The 13,482-nt window shown below is 41.0% G+C and overlaps 1 protein-coding gene across 7 annotated transcripts in view; it reads right to left on the reverse strand.

The window, feature by feature from the left end:
- The window catches only part of LOC120834784 (histone deacetylase 7), a 38,289-nt gene continuing 24,807 nt past the window's right edge, over window positions 1–13,482 (reverse strand). For all 7 annotated transcript variants that reach the window (XM_040203054.2, XM_040203055.2, XM_078092409.1 and 4 more), the window contains 10 exons: window positions 12,455–12,562; window positions 12,174–12,229; window positions 11,146–11,233; window positions 10,374–10,493; window positions 7,938–8,035; window positions 5,279–5,397; window positions 4,620–4,753; window positions 4,374–4,458; window positions 2,402–2,549; window positions 1–2,309 (listed from right to left, as the gene is read on the reverse strand). In XM_040203054.2, the coding sequence (XP_040058988.2) occupies window positions 2,297–2,309; window positions 2,402–2,549; window positions 4,374–4,458; window positions 4,620–4,753; window positions 5,279–5,397; window positions 7,938–8,035; window positions 10,374–10,493; window positions 11,146–11,233; window positions 12,174–12,229; window positions 12,455–12,562 (969 nt within the window). In that variant the 3' untranslated portion in view covers window positions 1–2,296. The remainder of the gene's footprint in view (window positions 2,310–2,401; window positions 2,550–4,373; window positions 4,459–4,619; window positions 4,754–5,278; window positions 5,398–7,937; window positions 8,036–10,373; window positions 10,494–11,145; window positions 11,234–12,173; window positions 12,230–12,454; window positions 12,563–13,482) is intronic.

The raw sequence follows: 13,482 nt of genomic DNA on the forward strand, positions 1-13,482 counted from the left end.
TGTATCTAATTTACCTTTATTAAGGATTTTTTGGGCAGAGAAAATAGTAGAAAAGAAATACCACAAAAGAAAACACAGTTATTATCTACACTGTACACAAACAAGTCAGAGAGTCAGTTAAGAGAGAACTGGACTTTGCCTCCAGCTTAAATTAAGTTCCAGTTTGTTAAGGCAACCATGACACAGGCTGGTCAGCACATAGGCCGACAATTTGGTCTCTACGTACGCACAGGGTTTATTTATTTAGATCAAATACAAAAATAATTAATTTGCATGAATTAAGAAAGAAGATACGATGTCAGGAAACTGTCACACATTTTTAATTAAGACTACACTGAAACTATCCTACATGATATGGAGCTGAGACTCACCATCATTTCTTTTCACATTTCATTACGTTAACATATATTTGACAGGTTTCGAGTTGCGTACATGATGCAACATAAAGAAAGAAAGAAACAAAAAAAGCAAACGTACTGCACTTAAAAAAGTGTAATCCATAGCACCGTCATAATTGTGTTAGACATGCAAAGAGCACTTCAAAGACACAGAATCAGAATGTATAAATACATTTTTTTTTAAATGAATTTGTTTATATATCCGTCCTGTGCTTTTGGTTCTGTTCAACTGTTTGGATAAAAAAAAAGAAAAAACATTCACAAAGTCTTGAAGGACTTTGAAGTTCTTAAAGCCATGCCAGTCCGGGAATGGCACATTGTTCTCATAAACTTTGTTTCTGCATAACCTGTGTCCAATTGCACAGTGTGGATATTCATCTATTTCAGTATTATTGCTCCCACTACCGCTAAAATGTCATTGTTTGGTCCGGTGAGCAAAACATCCCTGCTGCCGACAGTAAACGAAACGTTGCCACGTCAACAACGGACAATCAGTTTGTACTCATTATGAAAGACATACAAGTTTAAAAGAAATACAAGTACAGCAGGAATGTAAATCCACAGGTAGGAACACTGGTCCACTGAAGAAACATTATCAAAGTTCTGATTTTTCCATTCTGAGGGAAATGTAAGTGCACTTTGAACGTGGGGTTTGTCATTAAGTCTCGGATTGGGTCTCATCCAAAGTGTGATTTGTACTGTCACATATACAATCAGATCTGAGTGGTCCCGCTGCACTGAGGCATCATGGGTGATTTGAGTCTTTGCTGATGGGAAATTAATGTCTTTCTCCCCTGATCCTGATACTGAAATAGCAAGAGGTATTTCCTCACTCACTCTGACCAATAAACCACCAATAAAAAACTACAGTTTGTCAACACTTTTAAGATGCACTTCATCAAAATTTGCAGTGCCTTATTTTATCTGCAAGGGAGCCCATACAATAACTGTAGCCATCTGCAAGAACAGAAAAAGACTGTCCCAAGACAGTATGTGGACTTACAGAGAGATATGAAACATATGCACCTCCGACTTCACTAACGCTTCACTCTTACTGGATTCTTAAACAACAACAAAATAAATTGCAGACATTTGCAAAGAATGTGTGCAGAAGGTGAAATTACTGGATATTGAAATAAAAACCTGAACAAACCGGATCTTTGATTGTCAACGTGGCCGATGTGGCTGTGTCTCCTCCACCTCGTCCAGTTCACATTACAGAACGGTGCAGTGCAAAACGATCAGAAGCCCCTGATCTATTCCTTCATTAAATCTTTGTCACATTCAGATAAATTACATCATAGTGGAAGATATGTCTGCTCACCTTCACCGGCACCTCCTGTACGGAGGACTCCTTGCGCTCTGAGTGATCGGCTCTGTGATGCCATAGGACCTCTGTTCTCTGCTTCAAGGTTACAACATACTGAGTGGTCTCTCGCGGGTCTTGCTGGAGTCATTTACAAGGTGAGTGTTTAAAGTCACAGAGCTGTGCTTTGTCAAGTGTGTGTTCCTGCTACATCATGTGGTCAGCTTCGATTGCTACAGGAAAGTAAAGATGCTTCATTAAATTGGTTCTATGTTTTTATTTTCGACCCTTCAGCGACCGATATTCCCGTCAGGAAAGCTGGTAGAGATGTCATGAGAGCGAGCATTTTGCCCAGGTGAATGTTGTTGTTCAGTGTGTGTTTGAACCAGAACGGTCAGACAGCAGCCAGTAGTTTTGCAGGCTTAAGAGTTTTCATGAGGCAACGAATACAGTGGTTGAACTGAAGAGGACATCTGCTTCCATTGATGGTCCAAATGCAGAGCTGTGTGTGTGTGTGTGTAGTTGTTTCCATAGATACTTGGTTATATTCAGCTGTCAGGATGATCTTCCATCAGTGAGAATCTGCGAGCTTTTACTGATGTTTCCTTATTGAATGAGAGAAGTAGAACAGTTCATGACATACTAAATTCAGAGCGGTTGATGAAGCCGAATTTAATAAATTAGACGTCACCCCTACTTGTCAGAAGCAACAGATCCCATGGAGAGCGAGGCGATGGCTCTGACAGCCTCGCTGTCCGAATCTCGTCTCAGCCGCCGTCTCTGTGCCTGTAGGTACGACAGATCCACTGTGGCAGCCGAATCTTTCACACTCTGCCAGTATTCACCTGCCGGATACAAGAAGATGAAAAAGAGGTGGAGGAGATGAGGACGGGAGGGGAGGAGAAAGAGAAATATAATTATGACCACAGTTCTTGGTATTCTGGTGTTGTTTTCATTCATGGTTCCTTGAGGTCAAGTGCCTGCAATGCATTATTCAAAAGCAGTACTTGGTGTTTGATACACCAGTTGTAGCAGTTTCATCTTAATACAAGCACCGGCTCTCATATAAACAGCCCCTGGTCTCAATATCCATGTTGATAATTTCAGAAATGTAAACTCACATGTAAACAGGCTTGAGTCCTGTGACACAGGGGGGACGTCAAATCAATCAGTGTTTGCAAATGTGTTCACAGGAGCATGTGTGTGCTCTGGTCGTACATGCAACTCGCATATATTTCCCCCCAAACCGAAATGATGGGATTAACATTCTTGTGGCTTTTCAAATATTTTTAATTAATCTAATTTGGTTGGGATAACATTTGTATGCAATCAGGAGGGGATGTTGCGAAGGTCGTGTGCCAGAGAAGTGTTTGAAGATAATTGGAGCCAGGGCGGCTGTGTGTGTCCGTCTGTGTGTGGGACGGCTGCAGGGAGGGATGAAAGACAGGGATGTAAAGGAGGAGAGGTGGCCCGAGAGGAATGAAGACATAAAGTGAGGACAGTGATAAGTGGAAAAAAGAGACCACAACTTGTAAAAATAGAAACTACATTTTCTTTTCTGTTAATTGGATCAAGAACCTAAACATGTTTAATAAATTATTATATATTTAAAACTGAAAAAGTTTGTAATGTAAAATAATATTAGCTGAAAAGCAGAAACCGTTAATTTCTAAAACAACAACAACCAAAGGCGTGTTTCTTTAGTCTCTTCTTCAAATTAAAGCATGCAATTTAGCCTCTTTTCTTGTTGATGTTGATTGAAAGTCTGTTTATTCCCTTCAAATCGGTTGTTAAGAATATATTTTACAAATCTCCTTTATTTAGACATTTCCAAAGTGTATGTGACATGTTGATTGTGAGCTGCAACGGGCTATGTGTGACTTTGGAGAGGATAAATGACAAATGAAAGGCCACTGACACAGAATATGTAGAAATGATACAAAGGTACAGGTTAGATACAACTTTAAACTAGAGGATGACTGCAAACTGCAAATTAGGTTTAGAAAAAAGTCTACTAGAAATACTACTACAATAGAGGATCAGCACCAACAAGAGTATTGGAGGTCAGTGTTCTTCTAATTAATGCCCATGGACCCCCCCTCCCGAGCCTGATTTTGTAAGGTCTCAAAATAAGTAAATTCTTTTATAATAATCTATTTTATGAAGAGTATTTCAGTGTTGTTAGGTGTTAGGTGTATATTGAAAGGTGAGCAACACATATAACACCAATGACTGTTGCAAATGCAAGTGAAAATAGTGCAAGTGAAAATAATGTACTGGGAAAAGTAAAGCCTGGCCATACATACATATATATATATATATATATATATATATATATATATATATTATTTGTTTAAGCATTTATTTACTTGAATTGCACGCTTACAGTTTTATCATATACTACCCAGCAGCCAGCTCGATTAGCATACTGGTCCGGTGAGTCTTAAAGAGTATCAACGTGTCAGGTCAGTCCAGGTCTGGAAGCGATTTAGCAGCAACTTGCAGGTAGTCAGTTGGTTTCAATGCGGAGCAGCAGCGAGCGGCATGTATTCAGAACTTGAATCATGCAGGACTATTGCCACGCTTGTTTAAATGTTTTAATACGATGTCATTGTTTTGGTAAATTGTGGCTGATTTCTTTGTCAATGCAATCAGTTCAAGCGTTTCACCTTGGACCTGGACGACTTTCTCCAGCGACTGGATTGCATTTTTACAAGGTTTCTGGTCCAATACAGACTGGGAAAGAGGCTCCACCTGGAAACCAACAAATTAAGTGATTAGTGGATGGAAAATACTGTATATCTCAACACACACACACACACACACACACACACACACACACACACACACACACACACACACACACACACACACACACACACACACACACACACACACACACACACACATCTCACCTCCATGCCCAACAAGGCGCTTACGCAGGCTTCAGAGGCATCGCAGATAGCCTTGAGGTCATGTCCCCCCTCCAGAGCCAGGACCACCCGACCCCCGGCCAGTGACATCAGTTGACGGGTCAGGAAGCCAAAACCTGGAAGAGAGGAAAACAAACCCATACCCAGGTGGAATCAGATAATGGCTGATCAGTTTTCCCCAGATATTAATTAACGAGATTATAAGAATTCCTTCAGTTTTTAACTCACCTTATGCTAGTGTATGGTTATGGCTCCTTGTGATTGACAGGTTGAGGCATTATTATAACATTTTGAGAGATATCAGAGCTATCAGTGTTTTTACTTTTACCCTTTCACGACTTTATTTCAATTCATAAAAGTTAGTTATGATCTTTGTGGTCGCCTGGTTAGGTTGTTTACCCACATCTGGTTGCAAAAAGCCGAGATGGCAAAGGCTAAAACGTCTAACTTTCAAACGGCAGTCCACAAAGCCAATATCCCAGTGACAACATCCTGTTCTTATACTAGCCGATAAGTAAAAATGATTTCAGAGCAAACTCTGTGTGGTATTAAAACTGATTCATATCCATGTTCACCTCTGTTTGGAAGAGTATGTTAAAGATAATGTGCTGTATGTAATTGTTGGGCACATTGAGGCTTACACTTGGCTGTGACCTTGTAGCCTCCCAGTGATGACAAATGTCCTTCAACAGCATCAAAGCCAGCAGACACAAGCACCACATCAGGGGAAAACTCGTGAGCGATGGGCATCACCACGGCTCTGAGGAGGAAGCAACAACATGTTGTAACCAAGCGCTGTATCTTATGTTAATTCAATCAAGCTCTGTGGCCTAGTTGAATTATATAGTATATTGTAATCATAAGTAATCATATTGTTTATAGTTTTTGTTTTTGGAACAGTGTACACACGTTAATAATGTGAGAGAGGAAGTCATTGAGGGATTGATTTGACAACATAATAGAATGAATACAATTAGTGTTACCAAACTGAATTAGACGTTGCCTGTAAAGTAAAAAAGCAACAACATGAAAACTGAAATCGCTACATAGCCAAGATGGTTGATTTGCGACTGGAGCACTTTCCAACAAAATAATTATTTTCCCTTGGATTTTTAACTATAAACATTTACTTCATTGTAAACTCCATCAATTGGAAATTCATGAAAGTTAAATTATCAAAGGCCATGTTCCAAGTGCTTGATGTGTTTGATCGACTCCTGGTAAGTGGCCAACACTAGAAGGTGGGGTAGCTCCCAGGTGTGAATGTGTGCAACTGTTTACATGTGAATGTGGAGTACTGCTGAAAAAAGAAGCATGACTGCTCTGCTAACATTTACCAGATATGTTTACAAGACAAAAGCATATATCGGCAGGTGGAAAATTATGTCGAGAGTCTGTGTCTTTGCGAGTGACACAAGAATGTAAAACGAGACCCTTGACATATCTGGACTGAGACGCCCACATACTGTACGCTCTCCTCAGGGGAGACCACTTTCCTCGCCTCTACGCTTCCTCTCGTCTCCCGCTGCCAGTTATTTAGCAAGACCGTACGGCCCATGCCGCGTTTGATTCTCTCTCTCTCTTTCTGCCTCTCAGCGGCAGTTCAAAGGCGTTTGTGTGCGTCTGGTTCCTATTAGGAGCTCGTCCCTCTTCTCACGTCACTGACAGCCAGCCATCTGGGATCCATTGGGCCTAATTACGCCGCCTTTGGATTCTCTAACAATGCACCCCCCACTTCTTCTCTTCTGCTCTCCTCTCCTTCATAGTTTGTCATTCGTCAGTAGCAACCTAGAAGTGCACATGAAATATGTGCATGCACATATACATGCTGTGCACAGGCCCAAATACATACATATGTTTGCCTTTCCTTCAAAGCTGAACGTTACATGTGTGCGCTGTGCAACCGGTGATTCAATTGAATCCAAATTCTGACCACCTTAGTAATCGTCCACACATACACTCACACGATGCCATGCCACTTAATCTCAACACAGCTGAGCTTTCTCTTGATTGTACTATAGACTCACCACCACTCTTGACCACAATATTTCCCCTGTCACTAACACACGCCCAAAAACGGAGACACACATCACCAACAATCGCTAGTTTGCTGTTCCATCCTGAAGAGAAGTTTAGACCGTCCCATCACCCAAGTGTATTTAAATTTAATTATGGAATCGGCATGATACTTACTTGCATAAATATGAATTCATGATGCATTTAATTTTGTCTGCATAGCGAGTTGTACATGTATTTGCAGCAGTTAATCCACATAATGGGTGGCCAACCATAGAATCTCTCCTAATCTGTTTCACGTATTTGGCTTCTCAAAAATCTCTATAGTCGGGCTGTATATGGTGTTTGTTTCTTAAGAGGACACGTGAAAATGGTCTTTGGATATGCGCCCTGCTACATCCATACATCCATCCCAGCTATGTGGCATCTGCCTCAAACTACTGGACCACCAGGACACTTGTCCACCACAGAGCTTTGATACGGGGAAACGATTCTCTGGGTAACTCACAATAAGGTACAGCTCTACGGTGTGGTTAAACTAAGGAAGTTCTACACATGAAAACACTTGCCATTTCCCAAACTGGATAGAAAATACCAAATCCAGACGCTTGCTCAGGAAGAGACCAGTTTTTTCTTAATTAACATCCAGCGCTCCAGTAAACTCTGGACTTTCCGAGCTCGCCTACTGCCTCCATTGATTTTTACCAGTTTACCTTAGCTCATTAGCATATTTCCTTTGATGAGGGGACCACCCACTGTGTTTGCTGCTTGCAGAACTGTATCGAGCTCACATAATGTTTAATCATCTGATGGCAAGCCAATGTTGCTGACAGAGTTTGTTATAGTGTAGAACAGGTAGAAAGTAAGCATCCATTTAGGATTATACACTCAAAAAGAATGTCCAATAGCTGTTGCATTGCAGTAGGCAATGCAACCAGGATGGAAAAATAGTAAAAAAAATGCTCCTTTGGAATACACACTAATTGGTGTGAAAAAAACCCCCAACAACATCCTGTTCCTTCTGACTATACTATGCTTTTTAGACACTTGTTATTTTGTATCTGGTGTTTTTATTAGCTTAATTAGCTTATCAACTTGATCCGAAGCATACCTGAGTTGCATACTAAAACCTGTGACGGCCTATGGTATGCTTTTGTACAGGTCTGCAGTCAGTAACGTATGCAAGCATATTTAATTTGTATGAAATGCTGGAACATGCAGAAACAGCAGTACGGGCTTAGATTATAGATTGTCATATATGGACAGGTTAAGGTCATTCATTACCTGAATGCAGCCAGGTACTCTGCATCACCCATGGGCGGGTTCAAACCCCCTGTCCATCCCACATTAACATTGAAGCCCTCGCCTGCACCTGCACCCACCTGGATGGAGGGGGAAAGAGGGGAGAGAGTGTGAGACTAAGAGGGAGAAAAAGTCTCTGTGAATGTCAAGAAAATGAATGAGTCCCAGAGAAAGTTGAGAAATTGCAAGACAATGACAGATTTGTGTTCATAAAATAAGCACACCTGTTCTAAAACGTGCATTGTACCAATCGAGGAAAAGTGACTGACTCTGTTTAAGGCAACACAATGGAGTGGTTATGATTCCCAAATGAGGGACGGATGGCTATTAATTTGATATCCCTGCCGCTCTATTTTGATACAATTTGTCAAAAGACTGTATAAATCAAACCAGGCAACACCCAGTTATGATTCACAAGTGTTATATTACAGCAACACAGGGAAATTGTTCACATTTGGAAATTGCTGTGTGATCTCGTAAAAACTATTCTAATATTGTTTTATATATTGAAAAAGTATTACTTGTATGAAACTGGAAAAAAATATTTTTTTTGGATACATACCTTTAGCGTGTTTGTCTGAATGACATGTCAAACTAAAATAATAAACTACTCCACACAACTCATCTATATTTTATTGCGTACTGAAAATGATTTTAGTGGATATTATATTTTCTTTATTAAGATTGACATGCCAGACAGAGTTGACCTCACATATTTGGGGCAAAGAGTGAACTGAAACCCCGGTCTTGGAAAGAAGGTTTAAGGATTCCTGTTTTATCTCTTTGTAGTCCTGCTAGCGGCCATTTAGCTGTTCTCAAGGCCCTTCACTATCAGTAAATGCGTCAGTTTGAGGGCAGAGTGAAGAGGGTGATTGACATACTCTTGGCAACAAGGCGTGGTAATTTCCTTTGTGTGTGTGGGTTTGAATGTGTGTGTGTGTGTGTGTGTGTGTTTATGGGTGTGAGAGGATGTTTGAAAGAATACTGATGAGCATCGCAGACCGTCTGTCTTCATTCTTCTCTCAGTGGACGGGATGTTCACAAGGAAAACCAAAAACACATGAGGCCTCTTGTCCTTTGCCAACTGGTAATGTACCCACATGCACACGCATGTGCACACAGAAACGCATGCATAGCTGCATACACACACACAGGCACAACATTTCTGCTATTGCTCCAAGTCTCTAGCACTGCTCTCTGTCCTCTTCCTGTCTTTCATGTTTAAAGAGTTGCTGGACTGGATTAGGCCATTGCTGGTCTTCTATTCGGTACTCAGCCCTCTCTGTTATGGCTATGACATCACACCCTTACCCCATGGTGTGTTATATACCTACACGGGGGACAGCAAGACTCCAGAGGTTTACCACACAACTCAACAGAGGTTGAGGGGCCACTTAAGGCAAAGCCACATCCAAGACAGCGGAGCGTTTTATGTACCGTCGCTCATCGTGGGATTTTATGGGAAAACATTACTATTTTATCCTCATTATTGTGGGGGAGGATGGGAGAGTAAGAAGAGGGGATGTGGGAGATTAAATGGGTTGTGAATGCCACCGTGGGTTGGGGTCAGTTCATGTGACTGGGGATAGTCATCACACTTGGTTTCTGGTACGACCGCAGGCAGAATTCATAGGCATCTCAATTTCCTGTATGCAAACACAGGCATGCAATTCGACTGTGCACATCCTGTTGTGCGTTTCTTAGATTCAAAGCCCTTAAATAAACTTGAACTAGGGAAAGGAACCTACAGCAGATACACAAAATCAGAGTGTGATAAGCTCAAATGGAGTTCAGTTGTAAAACAAAACGAATGACAGTGAACAAATCAAACAAGCTTGATTATTTATTTTCTAATCTAATGACGTTCAAAGAAATCCTCAGGTTAAACTTGGAGAAAAGCAGTCCAAATTTCTATTGTAAGCAGCTTATATTACAGGATCACATGCTTTTAGAGTCTGCTAGTATAATTAAAATACGATTGATCTTTTCCTGACAGCACCCTCTGCTCTGAGGCCCAACTATAGCATGATAGATTTTTGCCTGTTCCAATTTTCCTGTGTAGTGCACAGTCTCTTATAATGGAGGCTTTAAATCATTTCTATTATCTTTGCAATCATTTTTTTGTTTGGACAAGTATATGCTAAACACACTCTTCACCTCCCTTGTGCGACTGGAATTAAATAAGTACCAAATATTTCTATGCCCACATATCTACCTTCACATTGCCGGTAATACCATGAATTATTTTGAAAGTTATCTACTTTACAAAGAGAACCTGTTTAGTATAAATGCTTCTCAAGTGTTGTTCTCCTGTTAAAAATAATCCAGTTACACATAAACACTCACACACACCCAGCCATCACTATGACAACAGAAACAAAGCAGAAAAACACATCCCTGCTTAGAAAGGCAACCAACCTCACTGGGATGTCCACTGCCAGGAAAGAAGTTGCCATCGTCATAGCGATGCAGAGAGATGTACAGTACGCTTGGGTCATTATAGAAGGCTTCCTGGGTGCCGTTGCCGTGGTGAACATCCTGGACATAGATAGGATAATAGGTTAGAAAGTCGCCGTGGACCAAAGCAGACATAAACACATAATTTAAACCGTGATGGATTTATATATTCCAATCTCAACAAATCATGAAAGAGAAGCTTATTGCCTATTCTCTTATTATGACTACACGTAAACCATATGACCCAAAATGCAGAGCAGGGACCGAAAAACCTGCAAGGCTTTTGCTTGTCAATGGCATATGTATTCCAAATCTTAAAGGTTTTTGATGAAGCAGGTAGCAATTAATGTTAGGCGCAGTAATATGTCAAAGAACACGGTATGTGTGAAGAAACGGCAAAGGCTCATATACACACACATGTCGAACAGACGACCACCTTGCTGCGGACTAATTTCTGCATCTGTGTGTGCGTGTCTTTGTGGATGTGTGTGCATAAAGCTGTGTGTGACTGTAACTACTGTAAGCATACAGTGCATGACAAAGATCTGACATGGAGAACAGATATGACAGTACCTTAATTAAATAAATGATAGATAGAAGTGCTACTGTAGCGGGCTGTTCTGTGACCGGGGCCTTATGTGTGTCCATGATACATTTGTGTGCCAGTGCATGTGTTTTCATCTCCTATTCATGTGGGGACCAGAGATGCTGGTCATGCAGGGTGGATCCTTACCCAGTCCACGATGAGGATTTTGCTGACGTTGTGTTTGTGTTGAAGCTGCTTGGCAGCAATAGCCACGGAATTGAAGAAACAGAAGCCCCTGTGGAGGTACAGGCAGAAAGAAAGGCGGCCACATGTTCTGATCTGGACATCTTTGGCACATTATTATCACAGAATCACCATAGGGACCTTTGGAGCCTCGTCTAAAAAGTGTCTCAATTTATGTATGTATCCTGTAGTGGCTATTCAGTGCAGGTTGTGACAATCACAGCACTGACTCAAATGGGAAAGTCATTGGTAATCTCCTGCCAGGCCAGAATTTTATATAAATATTGGAAAGATGAGGGGGGTTTCAAGTTGTTTTGTACTGCACATTTAACTGCAGACAAACAATAATGGCTTTTCCCATCTCATTATGCCGAGTCTAAAATCTATAGGAATGCAGGACCCACACATTTTGTGACAAAGATTTATCATAAAATGTACCCTACATTACAAATGATAACAGTGGGAATTGTGTAATATGTGTGTGTGGATTTCAGAGACAACAACAAAACAATGAAGGAATCTTTCAGTGTCAGCATGGGTCGTAAACTTCGAGTGCATTTGTGTCTGTGTGTGTGTGTTTGTTTGTTTTTCTATCCATGTGTGGAAGGCATATCATACATGTTGTGCAAATCTACTTGTCCCTGAAAAGTCATTATAATCTCTTAAATAACAAGTGACAAGCACTGCTGAGTACACACACGGTCCCAGCTGAATGTGGTTACTTGGCTAATGCCTCCTATCAAAGAATGACATACAGCCATGCACATGAATACGTGCACATACTCTACACTCACACACATGCACAGTGGCTTTTGAGGGGCTTTGCTGTGTGTCGTGAACGTTTTAAAAAAAAAACAGTGGAGGAGGTAGAATGCCTCGGGCATCAGCTAGGTAGCACGCAGTACACAAACCCAGGCACACACACACAATCACACAAATATTAAGATAGAGAGATAGAGAGGCTACATCTCTGTGTGTGCTACTGTACTTACAGAGGGGAGGAGTGGTTTGCGTGGTGTCCAGGAGGCCTCACCACTGCAAAGCCATTCTGTGAGAAGAAAGCACAAATACCTTTATGCTTTCAGTGGACAACCATCACAGTTCATATATTTAAGCTCTTTCCATTGCAGACAGCTTTCTACAGGAGGGGATTTACTAAAGCTACACAGCACAGTACACAGCACACATTTCTCAACCTGTTACACTGCAGCTCTGAAAGTCCATAGAAAATCAATGGGACTTGTTGATAAGGTATTTGGTAACAAACACACACCTTCAGCTCTCCTTGCGCCACCTTCAGTGCCAGGTCTGTGACACATCCTGCAGCAATACGGGACGCCACTGAAGTGTGAAGTTCATTCCAGATTGTATCAATGTCCACCTGTCCGTAAAAACAGGATGAGACGAGATAAAAGTAGTTAGAGTTAGCAACAGTTGTTAATTGAAGATGCAATCAAAATAGGTCCAATCAGAAATCAAATGTATTTTCTGTAGTTGTTTTAGTCTCAAATGAGTACTGTATACTGTATACTCAGCATTTGGCGTAATTACACCTGACAGTTCCACTGGATACTTTAACACATTTAATTTAATCTGACTGGTGTTTGTCATGAGGAGGTGACTATAGACAGTGCGGTGTACGATGATCAAGCTAACTGATATTCCCTTTTGACTACACTTCTTTTAATTTTAAATATCAAATGACATGATTATTCGTATTGTGTATTCTAGTAGTGTTTCTTTTTGTTACATCTATCTAAAGCCTGTCTTATGTTTCAACATTACTCCATGTTTGAAAACTCACGTGGTGTGTCACGTTGGAACAATGAAATCAGAGGAATTTCTTTTATCACAGACTTTAGCATCTTGTTCCAATCACCCTTCTTCACCAGAGCAGCCACGGTCCGGAAATCCAGGAAGATCAGTCGTCTTATCAACTAACACCCGGCCCCCTTCTTCTTATCCTTTCTCCTCTCCTCTCCTACTCTCTTATCTGCCTCCTCTCTTCTTGTTGTGCTACACAACAGTTTTTCATGCACATTTTCATCTGTGTTATGCGATGATCTTTTGCTTCTTTCATATCCTCTTAATTTTCCCTTCTCTCATGGTCCATTGTTGTGTTCGCCTACTTTCGCAATTTATGTTGTTTTTCATTCACTGCTTCCCCACATCCATTCCCTCTAAATAAAGTCCAGTTTAACTGGCACGCACCCCTCCGAACTAAAGACTCTGAATGTGTTCTTCCCTCCTCCTTCCTCCCTCCTCCTCTCTTTCTCTTCCACCTCTCACCTTTGTACAGCC

The sequence above is a fragment of the Gasterosteus aculeatus genome, chromosome 17 (assembly GCF_964276395.1).
Source record: "Gasterosteus aculeatus chromosome 17, fGasAcu3.hap1.1, whole genome shotgun sequence".
NCBI lineage: Eukaryota > Metazoa > Chordata > Actinopteri > Perciformes > Gasterosteidae > Gasterosteus > Gasterosteus aculeatus.